Here is a 24,264-nt window from a genome sequence, read left to right as displayed (position 1 = left end):
GCTCCGCAACGGGAGAGGCCACAACAGTGAGAGGCCCGCGTACCGCAAAAAAAAAAAAAAAAAAAAAAAAAAAAAAACACCCCCCCCCCCCCCCCGCTTCTCACCCGCTCATCCTGAAGCAGGCCAAGCGGGGGCCTTCAGAGCACGGAGCTATTTAGGACTGTGATCAGCACCCCCTCTGGGCCAGGAAAGGCCGAGTGGGTGGCAGCAAAAACGAGCCTGTGAACAGTGCCAATGCCAACACATGGCTGCATGGAGAGAGGGCAGAGCCAGCAGGAAGACCTCCTGAAGAAACACACCAGGGACGAATCAAAGGACAAGGAGGAAGGAGGGAGATGGTTCAGGTGTGGGGACAGGGGGAGCAAAGACAAAGGAGCAAACAGCCTGGCAAATGTCCACTGAGGCCAGAGGCAGGGAGTGAGGATGCCCAGGAGACCAAGCACAGACACCTAGACTCCAGGTCACGAGCCTGCATGCACAGCAAGGGGCGCAGACTTACCCTCAATGTCAGGGGATGTGACCCAGGAAACTAGGCAGGGGAGGAGGGATTTGCAATTTAGAGGGACCACTCTGACTGTTCTGAGGAAGACGAATTTGAGGAGGAAAGACTAGAGGTGGAAGAAAAACAAGGAAGATGTTCTAATGTAGGCAAGAAACATGCCGGAAGTACTCCTCCAGCACCTGTTCTACGAGGGGTAAAGAGGCCACAGGTAAGGGTGGCTCTTGGCTCCTGTTTTAAAGGAAGGGGTGAACAGTGGCAATGCCAAGTTAAGGAACACAGAAGCGGATGTAGGTAGCGGCTGGCAAGTTCAATTTTGACCCTGATGAGCTTGAATTAACTGCAAGCTCTCCAGCTGGGGAGTCCAAACAGGCTGCTGGACGTGAGTCTGATGTTGAAGGAGAACTCTGAGCAGGAGAGGGAGGTCTGGGAGCCACATCCTGCTGGGGACATGAGGGCAGGAGGGATGGATGGGGCGGCCAGAAACACCCACTGGCCAGGATGAGCCGAGGGACACCCAGGGACCAGCCAGGGCCGTGGGCACATGGTGAGGGCCAGGGCTCTGAGGAATGTCAATGTCTAAGGTGGCAGAGCTCTGATAAGGAGTGAAAAAAACAGACATGGGATTTGACAGCAGAGGGCTCACTGGTGGCCTCAGCGGTGGCTCAGAGCGGGTAGAGGTAAAAGTGAGTTAGTGGGAGGTGAGGAGGTCTCTGCTGTAAACTCCCCAATGTCTGGACAAGGACGTCTTAACTTAATGTTCAAGTAAGAAGAGGAGAAATGCAGGATGAGCACTTGAGGATCCTAGACGATCCTAGAGGGTACTAGGATCGAGGGTCCGTCCCTCCCTCCCTCCCTCCCTCCCTTCATTCCTTCCTCCCTTTTTCTTTTCTTTATGAAACATTTGAAAAATACAGACAATACAGCTAGCAATATATATAAGACCCAGGAACTCAGAATAAACTGATGTCACTATGTTGACATATTTGCTTCACATTTTACAGTAAGAACTAGGTCTGGTGAAATGTATGGATCGAACACAGGGGTTCATTTCTACCCTTCTGAAATCCCACTAAAACATCGGTAAAAGGATCTTTTTAAAAAGAGCACAAACCCCCAAGGACAAATGGGAAAGCCAAGGGCAGCAGATGAGAGAGGCCCCTAAAACTGAACGAGGCACAGCATGTGGACAAGTGGCAATGACTGGGGTGGGGGGTGGAGAGCACGCGGAGGAACCCACTGAGTGAGCAAATTCGAGTTGCAGAGGCTCCCGGGAAGTTCAGAACTTAGTGGGTCAGCTGGACAGTGGGGCTGCAAACTGAAGGCTAGTTACAGTCTAAGGGAGTAAGAGCCCCAGACCCATCTCCGCACCACACCCCAGCAGAACCACAGGAACAGCAAACAGCCTCAGCCCTGCTGAGTCCAGTGCAGTCACTGGCTGCATCCTCGCAGCGACCCCTGCGACGATTCACCTGAGTTCCCAGGTCTAGAGCCATGGAAACTGAGGCGCAGGCAGGACAGGTGGAGTCATGTGCCCAAGAGCACGCTGCTAGGAAGTGTCAGAGCCAGGTGGACCGGTTATGGGCATCCAGGGCCCCGCTCCTGACTGCCAGGCACTGGTGCCTTTCAGAAGACGAGAGTTTGGGTTCCTGGAAAGGCTCCACTGTGGCCACGAGGCCCAGCCAGGGGAGAGGCAGCAGACAGGGCACCAGACGGCGCTGCAGACAGCAGGGGAGATGGCAAAGCCCTCGGCTACCACGAAGTGGTTCCCAGGCTGATGGCTAGGGAGCACCCTGAGGGCTCCTCTCTAGGAAACCACCCGCCCAGGACGGATGTCCTGTGGCTACAGACACGTAGTCGGCACCCAAAGAAAGGGGTGGCCTGCAGCCTCCTCTCAAGGTGAGGACAACTGGTCCATAAGCCCCACCGTGCCCAGGCTTTCCAATTGGCTTCAGTATGAAGGGACAGCCAAAATCACCAGATGTTTGAGGACAGAGCCAAAAAAATTCACCAAAACAAATTGGGAATAAAAACATGGAACTCTGAGGAGAAAGTAAGAGAGAGAGCAGATACTCAGAAAAAAAACACTATAATTAATCTCAGAGAAGTAAGAGAAGCTATAGCACTGCGAGGTGGCAGCTATTTTAAAAAGGCAATGAGAAAGAGCTCTAGGGAATTAAAAATAGCATTGCAGACATTTTTAAACATAATAAATAGAAGAATTAGAAGACAGTGGAGGACATCACCCAGAAAGCATAACAAAAAGACTGACATATGGCAAATAGGAGAAAAGGTAAGAAAATAAGAGGCTGAGTCCGGGGAGCCCACCCCCAGCCCCCCGGGGGGGAGCAGGGCAGAGTCATCCAGCATCACCTCCTGCACCTCGTGCACTTGTGGCTGTGAGGACCCTTTGAGCCCCAGCACGATGCCCAAAGTCCTGCCTGGAAATGAGATCAGGGGGATCCCGTTAACTTCCTGTATCACAGAGTGGGTGGCTTAAAACGGCCAAAATGCATTCTCTTTTAGTTCTGGAGGCCAGAGTTCAGCATCGGTTTCACTGGGCCCAAATCGAGGTGCAGGCAGGGTCATATCCACTCCGGAGGCTGCAGGGGAGTGTCTTTCCTTTCCTCCTCCAGCTTCCGGTGCTGCTGGAATGCCTCTGCTTATGGCCACATCACTCCAGTCTCTGCCTCTGTCATCACTTGGCCTTCTAGAACCGCAGTGTGTGTCTAACCTCCTGCATCTCCCTTCTGAGGACACCTGCGATGGCATTTAGAGCCCCCGGATAATCCAGGATCACCTCCCCATGTCAAGATCCTTCACTTCGTCATATCTGCAAAGACCCTTTTCCCTGATAACGTGACACTTACAGGTGCCAGGGATGAGGACCTAGACATCTCTGAGGGCCGTCACTCAGCCAACTACACTCCTGAGGAGAAGGAGGAGGCCACAGTAACGCTGAGCCACTTCTGAGGGAAACGCTCTCCAACCCATAATTTTCTACCCGGTTAGACTATCAATCAAGTGTGAGGGCAAAATAAAGGTATTTTCACACCTGCTTGGCCTAGGAAAGTTTACCACCCTCGCGTGCATCTTCCCAGGAAACTCTTGGGAGATGAGCACCAACAAAACAAGGGAGTAAATAAACCAAGATCGAGAAGACTGGGAGCCAGCACAGAAGGAAGCCCGGGGAGTTCTCAGGGGATGGTGAGAATTGCTTCTCCAGACAACAGCACGGGCCGGGAAGTCTCCAGAGATGGGGCTCCAAGGGGGCAATCGGGGGTCTAAATAAACAACCAAAAAGGCTGGATGACCTGATGTCTCTGAAAAAATGGGGAGGAGATGGCAATTTTTATAGTTCGTCTGGGGATGAAGGAATGAGGTAAAGAGTAACTCCAGAAAACTGAGAAGTTACACAGGAAAGTGTTATCACGTATACACTTGGTGTTCTCAACTGTGAATATTTACTTGATTTTAATAATGTAAAAACTGAAAATGTACTTTTAAATGGTTACGTAACCATGCGGGAAGAAGGAGAGCAGGGAAAGTGGGTATGTCTGGGCTCGGGGGTAAAAGCGACCGAAACCTTCCACAGGAGGTCAGAAAATAGAGCCGAATGCTGTTTGGAAACAGGAGGGTAGGCTGCTAGGAGTTACAGAGATGGAGCATCCCTGGAAAGCAGCTCAGTTCAGGTGAAAGACTGGCCTTGTACTGGATGAAGAGCGCCTCCCTCCTCTGAGAGCAAAGCTCTAGTGCCAGTGTAAAATACCCCAGCACCGCTTGGGACCCAGGCATCACCCAATGCACTGACCCTGCCAAGGGCTAAGATGACCAGTGGCTTTTGTGCTCTGGCTTCCTGGGCTGACAGGGCAAGACATCACGTTCAGAGAGGCACAGCCAGAGAAGCAGCAGCCCAGGGAAGGCAGACCTGTAGACGGCCGTGCTTCCTGTTCACACCCAAACTCCTGGTTAGCCACAGCCGCTCCAAGAAGCAGGATGAGACTAAGCTTTATGAAAAATATCTGGCCGGTCAGATGAGCAAAAGATACAGATTAGAAAAGGCAATGGTGAGGGCTTCCCTGGTGGCGCAGTGGTTGAGAGTCCGCCTGCCGATGCAGGGGACCCGGGTTCGTGCCTCGGTCCGGGGGGATCCCACGTGCCGTGGAGTGGCTGGGCCCGTGGGCCGTGGCCGCTGGGCCTGTGCGTCTGGAGCCTGTGCTCCGCAGCAGGAGAGGCCACAGCAGTGAGAGGCCTGCGTACCGCAAAATAAAAAGAAAAGGCAATGGCGTTTCCCTGTGAGGGGGTTTTAAAAAATTTTAGACAGTTTTCTGAATGAGTTGGTTTAGGTCAAATGAGTCTTCTGGAATAGCAAAATATTAGACTGATTGTATGAGATTTCTTAAGTTTCTGCTGTGATCTACCTGTATCTTGGCATGTTCCTACAACAGGTTGTGTTAATATTCTTTCTTTAGAGGAGAAAAGCAAAAGTTAGACATGTTTGGAATTTAGATATTAAGTATGTTTTACTTTAAAATGTACCATGATGGACTTCCCTGGTGGTGCAGTGGTTAAGACTCGGTGCTTCCACTGCTGGGGGCGTGGGTTTGATCCCTGGTCAGGGAACTAGGATCCCGCATGCCGCGCGGTACGGCCAAAAAATAAATAAACAAACAAAAAAAGTACCATGAATCAGAGATTAGTACCCCTCAGCACAATCTGGCCAGAGAAATGTGAGTAGCAAGACTGATTACTTCAATCTCCTCCCGGGCGCCCGACTCTTTTCTCAACCAAGATGAAGTCGCTGAGCCAAGGGCCGCCAGATTCAGCCAATTAAAATGCAAAGTGTCCAGTTAGAATCTGAATTTCAGCTAGACTGCATTTTAAAAAATGTACAAGTATATCCTGTGCAATATTTGGAGCATACTTACACTACTAAATTATTGGTTTATCTGAAATTTGAATTCAACTAGCCATTTTAATAAAATTTAACCAGTATTTTATCTGGCAGCCCCAATGCACCAACAGTGCCGAGGCCCTGACTGGATCTTAAGGAGAAAAAAAAAAAACATGTAAAGAGAATTCCCAGATGTTGACATAACAGGGCAGGGAAAACACAGTGGTAAGACCCCAGGGGTCGAACAGCCTGGGTTCCAGTCAGGGCTCCACCAAGCCCACTAGCTCTGGGCAAGCTGCTTAATCTCCAGGCCTGAATTTCCTCATCTGTAAAATCAGGGATAATAACAGTAATGTGCATAGGCTCGTTACAAAGATCAAACGAGTTAAGGCATGTAATGTGCTCAGAAGAGTGTCTGGCACATAACGGGCCTTTATTATAAATGTCAGCTTTCAGTGTCAGCAATGCAGAGGCTAAACAGGGGACTTGGTCCTGCTTCTGATGGGCAGAGGTGGGCAGAGCCAGGGCCATGAGGAGAGAACCAGAGGCCAGCCCAGTTGTGCTGGGGCTTGCTTGCGGAGATGATGCTTTGAAGCACAACTTGACCCTCATAGCCTCCTTAGAGCAAGTCAGATGACCTAAGAAATGGGGTCCTCCCACCCACACACATCCTTTGCGGGGAGGATCTATCATGAGCCACCCGCACCAGGCACAGATAGATCGCTCCCACCGGCTCCCTGACTCTGCCCCTTTCCAACTCAGTGCTCAGTGACACTGAGTAACAGCCTGAAACTGATCAGAGTGGGCATCTGCACACCACAGAAATCCGCAAATGCTACAACCAGGGCCCTTTCCTCACCTCCCCAGGAGCCACAGATGAAAAGAACACCTAGACGGGCTAAGCATCCCACCGTGACCTGGAGACAGGCAGTAAGGGTGGGCTGGGTGAGTGGTACCCCCTCTCCACTTGCCCGTTTGGCTACAGACCCCAAATAAAGAGGCCTCTGTGGGAGGTTTATAGCAATACAACCTTACCTCAGGAAACAAGAAAAATCTCAAATAAACAACCTAAATTTACACCTAAAGCAACTAGAGATAGAGGAACAAACAAAACCCAAAGTTAGTAGAAGGAAAGAAATCATAAAGATCAGAGCAGAAATAAATGAAATAGAAACAAAGAAAACAATAGCAAAGATCAATAAAACTAAAAGCTGATTCTTTGAGAAGATAAACAAAACTGATAAACCTTTAGCCAGACTCATCAAGAAGAAGAGGGAGAGGGCTCAAATCAATGAAATTAGAAATAGAAAAGGAGAAGTTACAATGGACACCGCAGAAATACAAAGCATCCTAAGAGACTACTACAAGCAACTCTATGCCAATAAAATGGACAAATTCTTAGAAAGGTATAACCTTCCAAGACTGAACCAGGAAGAAAGAGAAGATATGAACAGACCAATCACAAGTACTGAAATTGAAACTGTGATTTAAATACTTCCAACAAACAAAAGTCCAGGACCAGATGGCTTCACAGGTGAATTCTATCCAACATTTAGAGAAGAGTTAAAACCTATCCTTCTGAAACTCTTCCAAAAAACTGCAGAGGAAGGAACACTCCCAAACTCATTCTGTGAGGCCACCATCACCCTGATACCAAAACCAGACAAAGATATCACACAAAAAAGAAAAGTACATGCCATGTTCATCACTGATGAACACAGACCCAAAAATCCTCAACAAAATACTAGCAAACCAAATCCAACAATACACTAAAAAGATCATACACCATGATCAAGTGGGATTTACCCCAGGGATGCAAGGATTTTTCAATATCCGTAAATCAATCAGTATGATACACCACATTAACAAATTGAATAATAAAGACCACATGCTGGGGCTTCCCTGGTGGCACAGTGCTTAAGAATCCGCCTGCCAATGCAGGGGACAAGAGTTTGAGCCCTGGTCCGGGAAGATCCCACATGCTGCAGAGCAAATAAGCTTGTGCGCCACAGCTACTGAGCCCGTGTGCCTAGAGCCCATGCTCCACAACAAGAGAAGCCACTGCAATGAGAAGCCCGTGCACCACAACAAAGAGTAGCCCCTGCTCTCCACAACTAAAGAAAGCCTGCACGCAGCAAAGAAGACCCAATGCAGCCAAAAAAATAAATGAATAAATTAAAAAAATATTTTTAAAAAACCCATATGATCACCTCAATAGATGGAGAAAAAGCTTTTGACAAAATTCAACAACTATTTATGATAAACACTCTCCAGAAAGTGGGCACAGAGGGAACTTATCTCAACATAATAAAGACCATATATGACAAACCCACAGCTAACATCATACTCAATGGTGAAAATCTGAAAGCATCTGCTCTAAGATCAGGAACAAGACAAGGATGTCCACTCTTGCCACTTCTTTTCCACATAGTTTGGAAGTCCTAGCCACAGCAATCAGAGGAGAAAAAGGAATAAAAGGAATCCAAATTGGAAAAGAAAAAGTAAATAAAACTGTCACTGTTTGCCGATGACGTGATACCATATGCAGAAAATCCTAAAGATGCTACCAGAAGACTACTGGAGCTCATCAATGAATTCGGTAAAGCTAGAGGATACGAAGTTAATACACAGAAATCTCTTGCATTTTTACACACTAACAATGAAAGATCAGAAAGAGAAATTAAGGAAACAATCCCATTTATCATCGCATCAAAAAGAAAATAGGGCTTCCCTGGTGGCACAGTGGTTGAGAGTCCGCCTGCTGATGCAGGGGACACGGATTCGTGCCCCGGTCCGGGAAGATCCCACATGCCACGGAGCGGCTGGGCCCGTGAGCCATGGCCGCTGAGCCTGCGCGTCCGGAGCCTGTGCTCCGCAATGGGAGAGGCCACAAAAGTGAGAGGCCCGCGTACCGCAAAAAAAAAAAAAAAAAGAATAAAATAAAAATAAAATAAACCTACCTAAGGAAGCAAAAGACCTGTACTCCGAAAAGTATAAGATGCTGATGAAAGAAATCGAAGATGACACAAACAGATGGAAAGATATAGCATGTTCTTAGATTGGTAGAATCAATATTGTCAAAATGATTATACTACCCAAGGCAATCTACAGATTCAATGCAATCCCTATCAAACCATGAATGGCATTTCTCACAGAATTAGAACAAACAATTTTAAAATTTGTATGGAAACACAAAAGACCCAAATAGCCAAAGCAATCCTGAGAAAGAAAAACAGAGCTGGAGGAATCAGCCTCCCTGACTTGACTATACTACAAAGCTACAGCAATCAAAACAGTATGGTGCTGGCACAAAAACAGAAATACAGATCAATGGAACAGAATAGAAAGCCCAGAAATAAACCCATGCTGGTCAATTAATCTATGACAAAGGAGGCAAGAATATACAATGGAGAAAAGACAGCCTCTTCAATAAGTGGTGCTGGGAAAACTGGACAGCTACATGTAAAAGAATGAATTAGAACATTCTCTAACACCATACACAAAAATAAATCAAAATGGATTAGAGACATAAATGTAAGACCGGACACTATAAAACTCTTAGAGGAAAACACAGGCAGAACACTCTGACATAAGTCACAGCAGTATCTTTTTGGATCCACCTCCTAGAGAAATAGAAAATAAAAACAAAAATAAACAAATGGGGCCTAATTAAACTTAAAAGATTTTGCACAGCAAAGGAAACCATAAACAAAACGAAAAGACAACCCACAGAATGGGAGAAAATATTTGCAAATGAAGCAACCAACAAGGGATTAATCTCCAAAATATACAAACAGTTCATGCAGTTCAATATCAAAAATTAAACAACCCAATCAAAAAATGGGCAGAAGATCTAAATAGACATTCCTCCAAAGAAGACATACAGATGGCCAAAAAGCACATGAAAATATGCTCAACATTGCTAATTATTAGAGAAATGCAAATCAAAACTATAATGAGGTATCACCTCACACCAGTCAAAATGGCCATAATCAAAGTCTACAAACAATAAATGCTGGAGAGGGTGTGGAGAAAAGGGAATCCTCTTGCACTGCTGGTGGGAATGTACATTGGTACAACCACTCTGGAGAACAGTATGGAGGTTCCTTAAAAAACTAAAAACAGAACTACCATATGATCCAGCAATCCCATTCCTGGGCATATACCTGGAGAAAAACATAATTTGAAAAGATATATGCATCCAATGTTCATAGCAGCACTATTCACAGTAGCCAAGACATGGAAGCAACCTAAATGTTCATTGACAGAAGAATAGATAAAGAAGTTGTGGTACATATATACAATGGAATATTACTCAGCCATAAAAAAGAATGAATGCCATTTACAGCCACATGGCATTATTATTATTATAATAATCTCTGATAGAGATTATCATACTAAGTGAAGTAAGTCAAAGACAAATATCATATGATATAACTTATATGTGGAATCTGAAAATATGACACAAATGATCTTATTTACAAAAGAGGAACAGACTCACAGACTTAGAAAACAAACTTATAGTTACCAAAGGGGAAAGGTGGGGGTGTGGAGGGATAAATTAGGACTTTGGAATTAACATATACACATTACTATATATATATATTAGATAATCAACAAGGACCTACTACTGTATAATACAGGGAACTCTACTCAACATTCTGTAATAACCTATATGGAAAAAGAATGGATATATGTATATGTATAAATGAATCACTTTGCTGTACACCTGAAACTAACACAACATTGTAAAACAATTATACTCCAATATAAAATAAAATTTAATTTAAAAAAAAGAGGCCTCTGTGTCTTTTGTAGAAGCCTCTTGTACAGAGCATTTAATTCAGTCAAAACATGAGAATGAGCTAAGGAAGAAATGAATCAGAAACTCTCTATGCTCAAGGCAGTTCAGAAGCCATTCTGCAACACTAATGAACCTGTGAGAATACCAAAATAAAGATTCCTTTGATAATCTTATTTAACAACGTGAAAATTAGTCTTTGCTTTTTAAGGGACTGATTTCCTTACTCATATACCCTTGACACCTTTTCTCTCTCCCCACCCCACCCCCTTCACTCTTTCTTAACCAACAGAGGCAATTGCAGGTTGAAATGTGAGGATTTAAAATAATAGCTGTTGCATATACATGTCAAATGTCTATTCTGTAACAAGACTTACCCCCTCCCTCCCCCATCCCAGATGACACACATTCCCCAAAACCCAACCAAACACCTCTTGTCTTCCATCCCCAGGGAACTAGGGCTTCAGTTTGGGGGTCATCTTTGCCCTTCCCTCTCCCTCTCCCACCATCTGGTCAAGAAGGCCCATCAGTTCTTCCTCTGAAATCGCTCACATCCTCCTTGCTTTCATTTCCACTAACCCACCCTAGATCACCCCCTTCTTCCTACCTGAACTGCTGTAAAACCCTCCTAACCATGACCAACCATTACCATTGGTTGGCTTTAGCTACTGATCCAGGCTATATACTGAGGACAGCATCCCCGGTGCAGGCATTCTTTCACTCTCTTTTTAAAACCTTCCAGGACCCTTACTGCCTACAGGTAAGAATCTCGCCTCACATCATTAGTCCAACCTGCCTGTCGAGCCTCATTTCCCATCACTCCTCAGCCTCCTGGGTCCTGTAACTCCAGCCAAACTGCCTCCTCCTTGTTCCCAAATAATCCAAGCACGTTCCCGTCTTCCTCAGAGCACTCCTTCCACCAAGATGCTCCCCACCTGGATGCCCTTTTCCCTGTGCAAAGCCCACTCATGTCTGGGTTATGTGTCTAATTTTTCTCCCTCCCGAAATCCCACCAAAACTTTAGTAAGAGGTTTTTGTTTTTTAAGCTATAAATCCCCAAGGACAGAGACCAGGAAGGGAGACCACAGCAATATAACTGTGGAAGCAGCTTGGGTTAACTGTCCTCGTGGCCCTACCTGGCAGTGGGGAAGGCTGATCATCCACCAGTTTCCACCACCAAGAAAAGCTAGGGAACTGTGGCTCCAGGTCCCCTGGGATGGGATGAATGGGCTGATATGTACAATGGAAGCTGGGTGAAAGCTTTTGAGAAGCAGTTAGATCCCTAGATCCGTTCCCTCACCTCATGCTGCTGGAGACCACCCCTCTCCCACCCTCTCCTGAAGAACAGAGGTTTGCTGTTCTTCAGGATATAGCCTGCTGTCCTCAGGCTGAGGACGGGGATGCTGTCCTCAGTATATAGCCTGGATCAGTAGGACGAAGCTCAGGGTCTGCACTGGGGGGTGCAAGGCACAGTTGAGGGCCTGGGTACCTTGCCAAAAACAGGAGAGGAAGGTTAAGTGAGCCTATGCATCCTGTCCCCTTGCCCACTCAGCTCCTAGAACACCCTTCCCCTCCTCTGAGACCTGACCCAGCCCAAGAGGGGAGGCCTCAGGATACTGACAGAGGTTCCCCAACAAATAGCATGCCTCATCATAACTGTGCACCTCAGAAACTAGACTCCCAGGCAGCTTTTAGCCCCTACTAGTAATTGTGAACTGGCAACCAAAGATCACTGGGCAGCCGAGGACAGATTCCTTCAAAGAGAGACCAAAGGAAAGTAGCAGAAAAAAGCAACTTGGAGGAAACAGCCAATGCAAGGAGAAGAAAACTTAAACAAACATGGCATTAATATCCTCAGAGAAACAAGAAAAGATTACATAGGTGGAACTGCAGGATGTTATGCACATATTTTTAAAGACCCATTCAGAGAGTAAGAAAAGCTCTTGGAAATGAAAATATAATGGGAAAAACAAACAAAAAAATCAATAGAAGGGTTGGAAGATTAGGTAAAGGAAATCTCCTAAAAACGGAAACAAAAAGACAAAGAAATGGAAAGTGGGCAAGAAAAGCAAGAGAGGGCTTCCCTGGTGGCGCAGTGGTTAAGAATCGCCTGCCAGTGCAGGGGACACGGGTTCAGGCCCTGGTCTGGGAAGATCCCACGTGCTGCAGAGCAACTAAGCCCATGCGCCACAACTACTGAGCCTGCGCTCTAGAGCCTGTGAGTCACAGCTACTGAGCCCTCATGCCTAGAGCCCGTGCTCTGCAACGAGAGAAGCCACTGCAATGAGAAGCCTGCGCACCACAACAAAGAGTAGCCCCTGCTCGCCACAACCAGAGAAAGCTGGCACGCAGCAACAAAGACTCAACGCAGACAAAAATAAATAAATTTATTTTAAAAAAAAAAGGGAAGAGAATTTGAGGCCAGTTCAAGAGATCCAAAAATTAAATAACAGGAGTCTCAGAAAGAGAGATCAGCTAAAACACAGGGGAAGAAACAAAATAATTCAAGAAACCCCTAGGACAGGAGGCCACGTTTCCACATGGAAGGATGCACTGAGCCGACAAGATGGACAAATGCAGACTCACACCAGGCATGTCGTGAAATTTCAGACCCTGTAAGCTTGCAGAAAGTGTGCGAAAGGGGGCACAAAGAATCTGAAATCAGCATGGTTTTGGATTTCTCAACAGCAACTTGGGAAGCTAGAAAAGAACAAAGCATTTCTTTAAAACTTCAAAAGGAAAATGATTTCTAGCCTGAAACTCTCTATCCAGCTGAACTATCCATTATGTGTGAAGGTGAAATAAAGATAAAGAACAAATCAATTTTAATTGATTTCAATTAATCAATTTTAATCAATTTGGAATCTCTCAATTTTAATCACTTTGGAATCAAACTCAATTTAAGAGCAGTCTATGTGAATGAGGATGCGTATGAGAATGGGGACTTATACATTATTATGGTCAAGTTCTGTGGGAAACCTGGGTAGCTGCTATTTTGGGGTTAAACCAAAGTTCATGTGTAAAGCCATTTCACTCTTAGTAAAATCTGAAACTTTCAGTCTTGTGACTGTGAAATCATGACTGTAATAAAGTGATACTCTGTTAGTATTTTGAGCTCTCTTCAATAAAGACAATAAGGAAAAAAAAAAAAAAGAACAGGACTGCCACAACTGACCTCCTGGCACTGCTTCTCAGGAAGCTACTGTGGATGAGCCCCACCCAAAAAAGGGAGAGAAGAGGCCAGAAAGGCAGCAGGAGCTGCAAGACCAGGAAGGCACAGGGCGTCCCTGGAGCGTGGCACACAGAGGGGCACCAGGTAAGGCGTGGACTACACAGGACCACTCCACAGGCACCCTTCCCCACAAGGGGACCTGAAGGCAAGCGGAGCCAGCATTCCTATTGATGGGACCCATGGTGGAAATGGCCTCTGGCTGAACCTGTGACACAGGAAGACAACATGAGTGACACCTGAGGCCCATGGCCTTGCTTCTAACTGACACAGGAATACTAAATTATATGCTCCTCTGTGTCTGGCTTCTTTCACGTAGCGTAATGTTTTCAAGGTTCACCCATGTTGTAACAGGTAACAGTACTCCATTTAATTGCCAAAGAATATGTCATTGTACAGATATTCCACATTTTATTAACCCATGTGATGGACATTTGGGTTGTTCCTACCTTTTGGCTATTATGAATAATGCTGCTGTGAACATTTGTGTACAAGTTTTGGGTGCACATGTGTTTTCATTTCTCTCGGGTATTCATTGCTGTATCATATAGTAACTCTATGTTTAACCACTTGAGGAACAGCCAGACGGTTTTCCACAGCTGTTGCTCCATTTTATATTCCACCAGCAGCTTATAAGTCTCCAATTCCTCCACATCCTCATCAGCACTTGTTATTATCTGCCTTTTTGATTAGCCATCCTAGTGGGTATGAAGTGATATCTCATTGCAGTTTTGTTTTACGTTTCCCTGATGGCTAATGATGTTGAGCATATTTTCATGTGCTTACTGGCCATGTGGATATATTCTTTGGAGGAAAGTCTATACATATCCTTTGCCTTTGGATTATTTGTATTTTTATCATTGAGTTTTAAGAGTTTTTAAAAATCTATTCTAGATACAAGGGCCTATCAGATATATGATTTGCAAAAAAATTTCTCCCATTCTTTGAACCACCTTTTTACTTTCTTGATAGTGTCCTTTGCTGCACAGAAGTTTTTAATATTGATGAAGCCCAATTTATCTATTTTTAAAATTTTATTGCTCGTGCTTTTGCTGTCGTATCTAAGATACCACTGCCTAACCCAATATCACAAAGATTTATGACTATGTTTTCTTCTGAAAGTTTTATAGTTATTAGCTCTTATGTTTAGGTCTTTGATCCACTTTGAGTATGAGGCTGGGGTCCAACTTCATTCTTTTGCAAGTGGATGTCCAGTTGTTTCAGCACCATTTGTTGAAAAGACTATTCTTTTCCCATTAAGTTACCTTGGTACCCTTGTTAGAACTCAACTAACTATAAATGTGAGGGTTTATTTCTGGGCTCTCAGTTCTATTCCATTGATCTGTATGTCTGTCCTTATGCCAGTACCACTCTGTCTTGATTACTGTAGATTCGTGATAAGTTTTGAAATTGGGAAGTGTGAGTCCTCTGTGTTCTTTTTCAAGATTCTTTTGGCAGTCTAGTTCCCTTGCATTTCCATGTGAATTTTAGGCTCATATTGTCATCTGCAAATAAAGGCAGCTGGAATTGTGAAAGACACTGCATTGAATCTGTAGATTAATTTAAGGATATTAAGCCTATATCTTAACAATATTAAGCCTTCTCATCCATGAACATAGGGAGTCCATTTATTTATTTAGGTTTTCTTTCATTTTTTTCAACAATTTTTTTTTTTTTTTTTTTTTGTGGTACGCGGGCCTCTCACTGTTGCGGCCTCTCCCGTTGCGGAGCACAGGCTCCGGACGCGCAGGCTCAGCGGCCATGGCTCACGGGACCAGCCGCTCCACGGCATGTGGGATCTTCCCGGATCGGGGCACGAACCCGTGTCCCCTGCATCGGCAGGCGGACTCACAACCACTCGCCAGCAGGGAAGCCCCCAACAATGTTTTATACTCTTATAAGTTTTACACTTTCTTTGTTAAATTTATTCCTATTTTATTCTTTTTGAGGATACTATAAATGGAATTTTCTTCATCTCCCATTTGTTCATTGCCTCTGTATAGAAATACAACTGATTTTTGTATATTGACCTTGTGTCCTACAACTTTGCTGAACTCCTTTATTAGTTTTTATAGATTTTTAGTGAATTCCTTACATTTTCCTTTACCAGATCATGTCAGGTGCAAATAAAGATACTTTTACTGCTTCCTTTCCAATCTCTATGCGTTTCATTTCATTATCTTTCCTAATTGCCCTTGATGATCAAATCTGAAACTGTGACTAACTTTGGAGATAGCCCCTGCCCAAAGAGCAGTGGCTGCTATGACCCTTAGGAGGCCAAAGCTCTCATTCCTCCGCTTGTCACAACTGTTTTTTTTTTGTTGCTGTTGTTTGGTTGGTTTTGTATAAATTTATTTGTTTATATATATATATATATATATATATATATATATTTGTGTCTAGTTGGGGAGGCTAAATAAGAACAAATATATATATATTCTCATTTATATATTACATATAATACAAATGTAAATGAGAATATGATCAATTCAGTCCAGATACTCATCCTCACAGCTGGCAGGCAAGGTTAAGGCAAAGAGGGTGAATAACTCTTCCAGAGCCACCCAGACCGGGACACGAACCCGTGTCCCCTGCATTGGCAGGCAGACTCTCAACCGCTGCGCCACCAGGGAAGCCCTATTTGTTTATATTTTATTTTTGGCTGTGCTGGGTCTTCGTTGCTGTGCACGGCTTTCTCTAGTTGTGGTGAGCAGGGGCTACTCTTTGCTGTGGTGTGCGGGCTACTCGGTGAAGTGGCTTTTCTTATTGCGGAGCCCAAGCTAGGCCACACAGGCTTCACTAGTTGCAGCACGCGGGCTCAGTAGTTGTGGCTTGTGGGCTTCAGAATGCAGGCTCGGTAGTTGTGGCGCACGGGCTTAGTTGCTCCGTGGCATGTGGGATCTTCCCGGACCAGGGCTCAAACCTGTGTCCCCTGCATTGGCAGGCGGATTCTCAACCACTGCGCCACCAGGGAAGTCCGTCACACCTGTTGAGTCGATGTTTCCACCAGGAACTAGCCTTTGGGAGAGGTTTCCTGGTTGGTTGCTCTCCGCTCACTTCTCTGCATCCCCCTTCTCTGCTCTGCACCCAGTGAAGCTGAGGCCTGTGGTTGGAGGTACCTGGACTCCCTCGCTGGCTGGCGTCCTGCGGGTTCAGCCAATGGGAGGCCCCGGGCAGGAGAGAGGAGGCTGGGAGAAGAGAGAACGTGGAGCATGCTCTTCCCTACTCTCTGCTGGCCTTGATGTCACAGTCCTGACTCAGGATATGTCTGGCCTCTATGACAGTCCCTGCTGGGCATCCTTGCCTCCACACTGTCAACCCGCCCTGAAGTCTGGAGGAAACACTATTTCCTCTCCTGACCCCTTCAGGCCTAGAGCTAAGTAATGACTTCCCACCGTTGCTCGCCCCTGGATGCCTCAACCTCCCCTGTTGGGTATATGACTTGCCTTGGCCAATTAATTCAATTTCTCAGAATCAATGCATGACCGTCGACCATTCCTGGCCAGCCTTTACTGCTATTCTGCTCAACGCCCACACCCCGAACAACCCTACAGAGGAAGGCACTGTGGAACTTCACTCAGCATGAAAACTTCGTTCTCTGGTAAACTGATCACCACCTCACAGAGTCCACAAGCCAAGGAGATGGTGACGGAATTCAGTGGCAAAAAGCTTCCATTCCTGGAAGAAGGAAAGTAAACAGCAACCCAGATAGGACACGACCTTGCCTAGGGCTGCTGCTGCTTTCTCTCCCTATTCCTGATTCCCCAGGAAACCGTTCCTTTGTTGTCCCTTGATCTGACCTTTCACCCTGCTTTGGAATTTGAGCACAAAAGCTGGCCAGAGGCTTCCCAGAGACGGAGTCCTAGGCATCGACTACTGCTGGTTTTATCCTAATGACCACGGCCACCTGGCAAAGCATCAAAACCACGGATATCGCTTGCATGGGCTTGCCACCGAGTGCCAGCCATCGCATTAAGTGCTTCACATTATCTCATTTAACCATCAAAAAACCTTGTAAGGTGAGTAGTACGGCCCCAGCTTTGTAAGTAAGGAAACGGAAACTCAGGATATGTAGCTTGGCCACGGAAATCACATTCCGTTCTGCCCATCGTCCCAAGCTGTGTCTCAGTCACGGCCCTGCTCCTCAGGAGCCTGCTGTGGATAGATTTAAGATCTACCATCCTATCTAGCTTACTCATTACCACCCTCGCTCTGCCCTGCCTGCCAACCCCCAACCGTTCCTCCCCAACCATCACGCTTGCCCTGGCTGTTCCTGGGCCTGCAATCACTGTGTGAGGGCCTGCTCCCCCACCAGCCGGGTCAGCATCACACCCACACCTCGTCCCCCCAGCACAGCCTCTCCCGCACAGGCTAACTGGACCTCACTGGTCCTGTGCCTATTGCTGGTGGAAGTCCGACAGAGCACACAGCTGAGTGGAACAGGCACCTCCCCTCGGTTGTTTTGAAGTTTTGCAGTGATAGTCAGGGCGCACAGACCCACACTGGCCTTTACCCTGCAGCGCACGCCCTGGGCGGGGAGAGGAGACGGGTGGCTGCCAGGAGCTCTGGCAACTACAACCGCAGGCTCTTTTGCTTACTGAGCAGGTTCTGAAGTGCCAAGACTCACTTTCTGCTTACCAACAGCAGTGGGCATGTTCACTTGAAGGTAGTAGTTTCTCCTCAATGTTGAGAAGTTAGACTGCTAAAAATTCTCCAGGGAGGAAGGAGCATCCCAGCTGAGAAGTTTAGACTTTATGGAAAAACAGGGTTTCGGGACCTGAGGTAGTAAATGAATTACGAAAGCCCCAGGTGACAGACTGCCTTTTCTATCTTCTCAGTCCCAACCTACAGGTCCCTACTTCAGGAGGCCCTCTCAGTGCCACCCGCCCCTCTCTGAGGGAAGAGGCCATGTCTTACAATAAGTACAAAAACAATAATAATGAATAATAGCTACAAGCGTCTGTTAAGTGCCAGGCCCTGGACGAGGCACCAGCCAGGTCACCCTCATACTTATGAGGTGGGTATTATCCCACTTGAAACTTTATTGAGCTGCAACTTGCATACTATAATTATATTGAACAACAATATTCTTATGGCATTGCAGTTTATAAAGTACTTTAAAAGATGCTCTCATTTGCTACTAACAGGAACCTTGACTACTGGCACAGACAGCATCATCCTCTTTTTTTCATTTTTTAACTTTTTTTTTTTTCGGCTGTGCTGGGTCTTCATTGCTGCGCACAGGCTTTCTCTAGTTGCCGTGAGCGGGGGCTACTCTTCGTTGTGGTGCGCAGGCTTCTCATTGCGGTGGTTTCTCTTGTTGCGGAGCATGGGCTCTAGGCACACAGGCTTCAGTAGCTGTGTCTCGCGGGCTCTAGAGTACAGGCTTCAGTAGTTGTGGCACACGGGCTTAGTTGCTCCGCGGCATGTGGGATCTTCCCGGACCAGGGCTTGAACCCGTGTCCCCTGCATTGCCAGGCGGATTCTTTTTTTTTAAAATTTTTTTGCGGTACACGGGCCTCTCACTGTTGTGGCTTCTCCCGTTGTGGAGCACAGGCTCCGGACACGCAGGTTCAGCGGCCATGGCTCACGGGCCCAGCTGCTCCACGGCATGTGGGATCTCCCCTGACCGGGGCACGAACCCGTATCCCCTGCATCAGCAGGCGGACTCTCAACCACTGCACCACCAGGGAAGCCCACCAGGCGGATTCTTAACCACTGCGCCACCAGGGAAGTCCCTCATCTTCACTTTCTAGATAAGGAAAATGGGCTTTCCAGCCCCATCTGCTGCCCCCAGGCCCCAGCACGACCTCCTGAACTCCCTGCCACCTCAATGTTCCTTCATGCAGCCCATTTTCCATTTCCACTCACTGCACCAGCATCCCAGGAGCTGGAGCTTTGGAAGGATAAAGGGAAAAACAGCCAGGGTGTGGGAGGGGGTGGGGAGTGCAGGGGTGACAAGTGAAGTCCCGCAAGAACCTCCCTTCATGGAGGGCAGGAGCAGCTTTGAAGAAGCGAAGGTGGGGACCACACACCCCCATACGCCCCCTACACCACGTGGCCCCATAGGAAGGGCAAGGTCTGACAGTCAAAAAACTCAGGTTCAACTTCCGGCTTTGCCACCATCTGGTCATTTGAGCCTGGGGATCAATTTGCCTCTCTGCACCTGTGTGATACTGTGATCTATAAGAAATATATAATCTGGGTTTTGTCCCTGGTTCCTGGCACAGAGCTCTTAAAATGCTTGGAATTTCCTGAGTGGAAGGGGAGACAGGAGCCACCTTTCTCATTCATAATTAGCCCCTTTCAATCACACCTGGGTTTATGCTAATGAGGTGACTCCTGATGTGTCCCTAGATAGCATCAGGATGGGGGCTGGTTGCCAGAGGCATCAACCCTGTGATTAGAAGGTTGGAACTTTCAGCCCTACCCCCGTTACTTGGAGGGGAGGAACTGGAGATTGAGTTAATCACCAATGGCCTACCATACCTGTGTAATGGAACCTCAATAAAAACTCTAACCGATGGGGTTCAGAGAACTTTCAGGTTGGTAAATCCATCCTTGTGCCAAGAGGTGGTGCACCCCAACCCCTGGGGACAGAAGCGCCTGCACTCTGGACGCTTCCAGTCCTTGCCCTATTTACCTCTGCATTTGGCTGTTCATTGTATCCTTTAAAATAAACTGGCAATAGTCAGTACTTTTCTGAGTTCTGTGAGCAGTTCTAGAAAATTCTCGAACCTGAGGAGGGGTCAGGGGAATCTCTGATTCACAGGAGGCCAGGTGTTGTAATTGGTATCTGAAGCCGGGGCCGTCTTATAGGACTGAGCCCTTCACTTGTGGGGTCTGCGCTAACTTTCAGTAGTGTCAGAACTGAAGTGAATTAGAGGATACCTAGTTGATGTCTGCAGAGAACTGGAGAATCCGTTGGTGTGAGGAAAAAACCCACATATTCGATGTCAGAAGTGTTATGAGTGAAAAACAGTTCAGACCTGCTAGTTCACCTATAAAGCAGGCTTATCCGTCCAACATGGAGGGCTGACAAGTAAGTGACCTGTTGTACGTGAAACTGCAGACTGTCCCTTCGGTTTCATAAACTGTAAACTGCAAAGCATCCTCAAAGGACTGATTAGATTTCACACAATCAGAGCCATCAAGTGTTTATTGAGCACCTATTGCCTGTAACACAGACTTGAAGGACAGAGGATAATATAAAATACGGCCCGTGCCTTCAAGAAACTATCTGGCGAGGAGACAAGACTAGTTCACTTGAAATATAAGGAATATTAAACACCTAGCATACGCAAAGGAGGCGGGGGAAGGGTGAAGCAGCTGAGGAGAGCTGGGTAAGGTGTCATGGGGGTGAAGACTTGATCTGGGCTCAGAGGAAGGATCCAGGTCGCAGCGCCTGGCACACGGGGTGACGGCACCTGCTTGGCAGGCAGATGGACGGAGAGAGGGTCTGGCAGGGGCCTCCTCTCCCTGCAAGCACAGTCTGGCCTGACTAGTTTAGGGCCAGGGTCAGGCGTCACCAAGTAGGTGCTGATCAAGTGAAAAGTCTGGTATGAAATCAACAGAAAATGAAGTTGGAGAGGTTTAGTGAAATGAGAAGCAAAGAAAAGGCACTCCATTCATTCAATCATTCGATATTGACTGAGCCTTTGTAACACGCCAGGTGCCCTTAGGCACTTGAAGGAGAGAGAAGAGGTCCCTGCCCACGTGAAACTGACATTTCATTCCAGTCAGAAGGAGACCAAATAGCAAACAAGATCATTCCAGATCCATCCTGATTAGTAAGTACTGATTGCCTCCTTGTCTAAGACTTCCTCCTCATGGCAGGTGTCCCTTAGAGTTACCTGACTGTGAATAAAGTCAAAGGAACCACATCCATCCATCCCTGGCCCAGGACACCAGGGAGAAAAGGCATATTCGGCATATTCCTTCTCTCTCTCTCTCTCACACACACACACACACACACACACACACACACACACACCAGTTTCTCCCTTCTCCTTGAGTCTTTATCCCATGACCTGGAGGACACTCTGGCCTGTTTGCAGTTGAAGATAAGAACCAGAAGCCATTTGGGGCCCTTATCTGTTTCTCCTCCCTGTAAACTAAAGGAAAGGTTTTCTTCTAAGCAAATGGGATAAGTCCTCCCCCCTGAGGCCTGAGCTGTGAGTCTGCTCAAATGCCAGAAATCTGGCCTCCCAGAAGGAGGTGCCTACCCACTTTCCATTCATTGCTGTCTAGGATATAATTACAAACTCACGTCTTGAGGAGAGCTGATCTTTCCCAGATTCCTAAAGGAAAGCCAGGCCTTCGTGTTCTGCAGCTACAGAGCATTTCATCAAGGCCTGAGTTGGCCAAGGATGTGCAGTACAGCACGTGTGCACCCTGGGCCTGGTGCTGTGCTCAGAGCAGACCCTTCCCCCGACCGCTGGCAGCTTCACCATCTCAACAAGGGACCCCAGTCAAAGGAACCACGTGACCTTTCCCCTAAATGTCACCACCACACAAAGGCACTCTGGCCCACAGCTCTGGGACTCACCGCCCATCTTCCTCTGTCCCCAGGTCTTGGGCAGAACCCATTTTCACTGTCAGGTAGGGTTTGCCTACCTTGGGCTCCTCGGTCCTGCCCATCCCTGACCAGTGTCCCCACAGGCCCATGAGCAATGATCCAGGCCACCCCTCCTGGTTTCCTGTCTCTAAGGACCATTCCCAGAATCCCTGTGCCCTCTCCTTTCCCAGGTACGAGAAGGCTGCCAAGTTCCAGAGAGGAGAGAAACGAGGCCACAGTGCGTGCACACCCCACCCAGGACAGTATGCCTAGGGGACTCTGAAAGGCGGTCCTCTTACCGTGGCAGCTGGTCTACAGAGCCCCAGGGAGGCCATGCTGTCCTTGGTGCCGGAACACCGAAATATGGGCCCTCTGCCTGCTACTTGTTTATAAATGACGTTCTGGGTTAAGCCTCTGTCAATGACTTTCCAGAATTGCCCCCTCCCCTACGGCTCAGGCGAGAGAGAGGTTGCTTGTGAGCCAACCTCCAACTCAGGAGTAGACCTTGAACAGACTGTTTGAGAAAAGGCAAAAAAACAAAATCAGGTCAGGGGTGAGCTGGGAGGAGGCAGTGAAAAGCTGCTGCCCATGTGTTCTGGCGGAAGGATTAAAGGGCAGTGGTATTTGGGTTTTACAAGAGGAGGAGGACCGGGGCCAGGGATGGGAGAGCCAGGCAGGAGAGAGAGCTTCTGGCCTAAGAAAAGGAGCAGAGGACCCAACAGGAGAAGAAAAAAATGAGGTGTCTAATGTCTTTCTCCCCTCCTGAGACCTCGGGATGCCTCAGGTTGTGCCCCTGGGAACTAGTAACATCATGGGGCCAGGAGACTGGATTCCTCACAAGGGCACATGTTACCCAGTGGCTCTTGTGGGTTGTTGGTCTGATATCACCTCGTTAGCAAGGTTTTTTCTGTTTTTTTTTAAATCAAGCTATTTAATTTATTTTTGGCTGCGTTGGATCTTCGTTGCTGCACACAGGCTTTCTCTAGTTGTGGCGCATGGGCTTTCTCTAGTTGCGGCGAGTGGGGGCTACTCTTTGTTGCGGTGCGTGGGCCTCTCATTGCGGTGGCTTCTCTTGTTGCGGAGCACGGGCTCTAGGGGCACAGGCTTCAGCAGTTGTGGCACGCGGGCTTCAGTAGTTGTGGCTCACGGGCTCTAGAGCGCAGGCTCAGCAGTTGTGGCGCACGGGCTTAGTTGCTCCACGGCTTGTGGGATCTTCCAGGACCAGGGTTCAAATCCGTGTCCCCTGCATTGGCAGGCGGATTCTTAACCACTGTGCCGCCAGGGAAGCCCTAGCAAGGTTTTTAAATGCGTGCCCATATTATTAAGCCCACCCAGACCAATTTATTTAGTGCAGTGTTCTCCCAAAGACCACTCCAGTCAAGAACAGGAGTAGAGGGACTTCCCTGGTGGTCCAGTGGGGAAGACTCTGTGCTCCCAACGCAGGGGCCCTGGGTTCAATTCCTGATCAGGGAACTAGATCCCTCATGCATGCCAAAACTAAGAGTTCGCATACCGCAACTAAAAAATCCTGCATCCTGCAACAAAGATCCCGTGTGCCGCAACTAAGACCCGGCACAGCCAAAATAAATAAAATAAATAAATAAAAATAAATCTTTAAAAAAAAAAAAAGAACAGGAGTAGCATTCCCACCCACTGGGTACCACCCAATACCACCAAAACAAAAACAACCAGCCTCAGCTCTGACAAGCTCTTGGAGGGAGCAGAGTCAATAACTCACTGTTCTAACTTTGTTCAGTGTCCAGAACCCGAGGTTAATTAGTCAGAGAGGGCCTTCCCTGGCTCCGTGCGACCACCTGACATGGCAGCTGGCGCCCAGAGAGCCTGCTAATGAAATGTGGGTGCACCTGGTCCCTAAGTCAGGTGAAGGTCCAAATCACAGGAGCCTCCTGGAGCCCACGAGTTAAGTGAAAACCCAATGGGGGAGGGAACTTGCTCACTGCTCTCGGATCCAGATCCTGACCCACACAGCTACCTGTGTTTCCACCTCTTCATCGTTCTCCAGAGCTGACAGAAGCAGCCTCGTGCTTCCCCTCCAGCCCACCAAGGAAGGGTGCGAACCACTAATAAACCCTGCAAAGACCGGCAGCTGGAGATCCCGGGAGATGAGGCCAGAATGACACTCCAATGAGAGGCTCCATCCAGGAATAGTAAAATGTTTTGTCATCTATAAACTGGGGATTAACAACATATACCTTGCACGGTTGTTTGTGAGGGACAGATCTGGTTACTATGAATAGCCACTTTCTATTCAACAGCAGCAGGG

The 24,264-nt window shown here is 47.2% G+C and overlaps 1 protein-coding gene across 1 annotated transcript in view; it reads right to left on the bottom strand.

Moving 5' to 3' along the window:
* PC (pyruvate carboxylase) overlaps positions 1 to 22,438 on the bottom strand; it is a 64,537-nt gene extending 42,099 nt beyond the window's left edge. The window contains exon 1 of the mRNA XM_007461919.1: positions 22,280 to 22,438. Within this exon, the coding sequence (XP_007461981.1) occupies positions 22,280 to 22,315 (36 nt within the window). The 5' untranslated portion in view covers positions 22,316 to 22,438. The remainder of the gene's footprint in view (positions 1 to 22,279) is intronic.
* Positions 22,439 to 24,264: the final 1,826 nt, after the last annotated feature.

Source organism: Lipotes vexillifer, unplaced genomic scaffold (genome assembly GCF_000442215.2).
Source record: "Lipotes vexillifer unplaced genomic scaffold, Lipotes_vexillifer_v1.1 scaffold1129, whole genome shotgun sequence".
NCBI classification, from domain to species: domain Eukaryota; kingdom Metazoa; phylum Chordata; class Mammalia; order Artiodactyla; family Lipotidae; genus Lipotes; species Lipotes vexillifer.
Note: the sequence above shows the minus strand (reverse complement) of the source record. Positions and strands in the feature narration are given on the sequence as shown.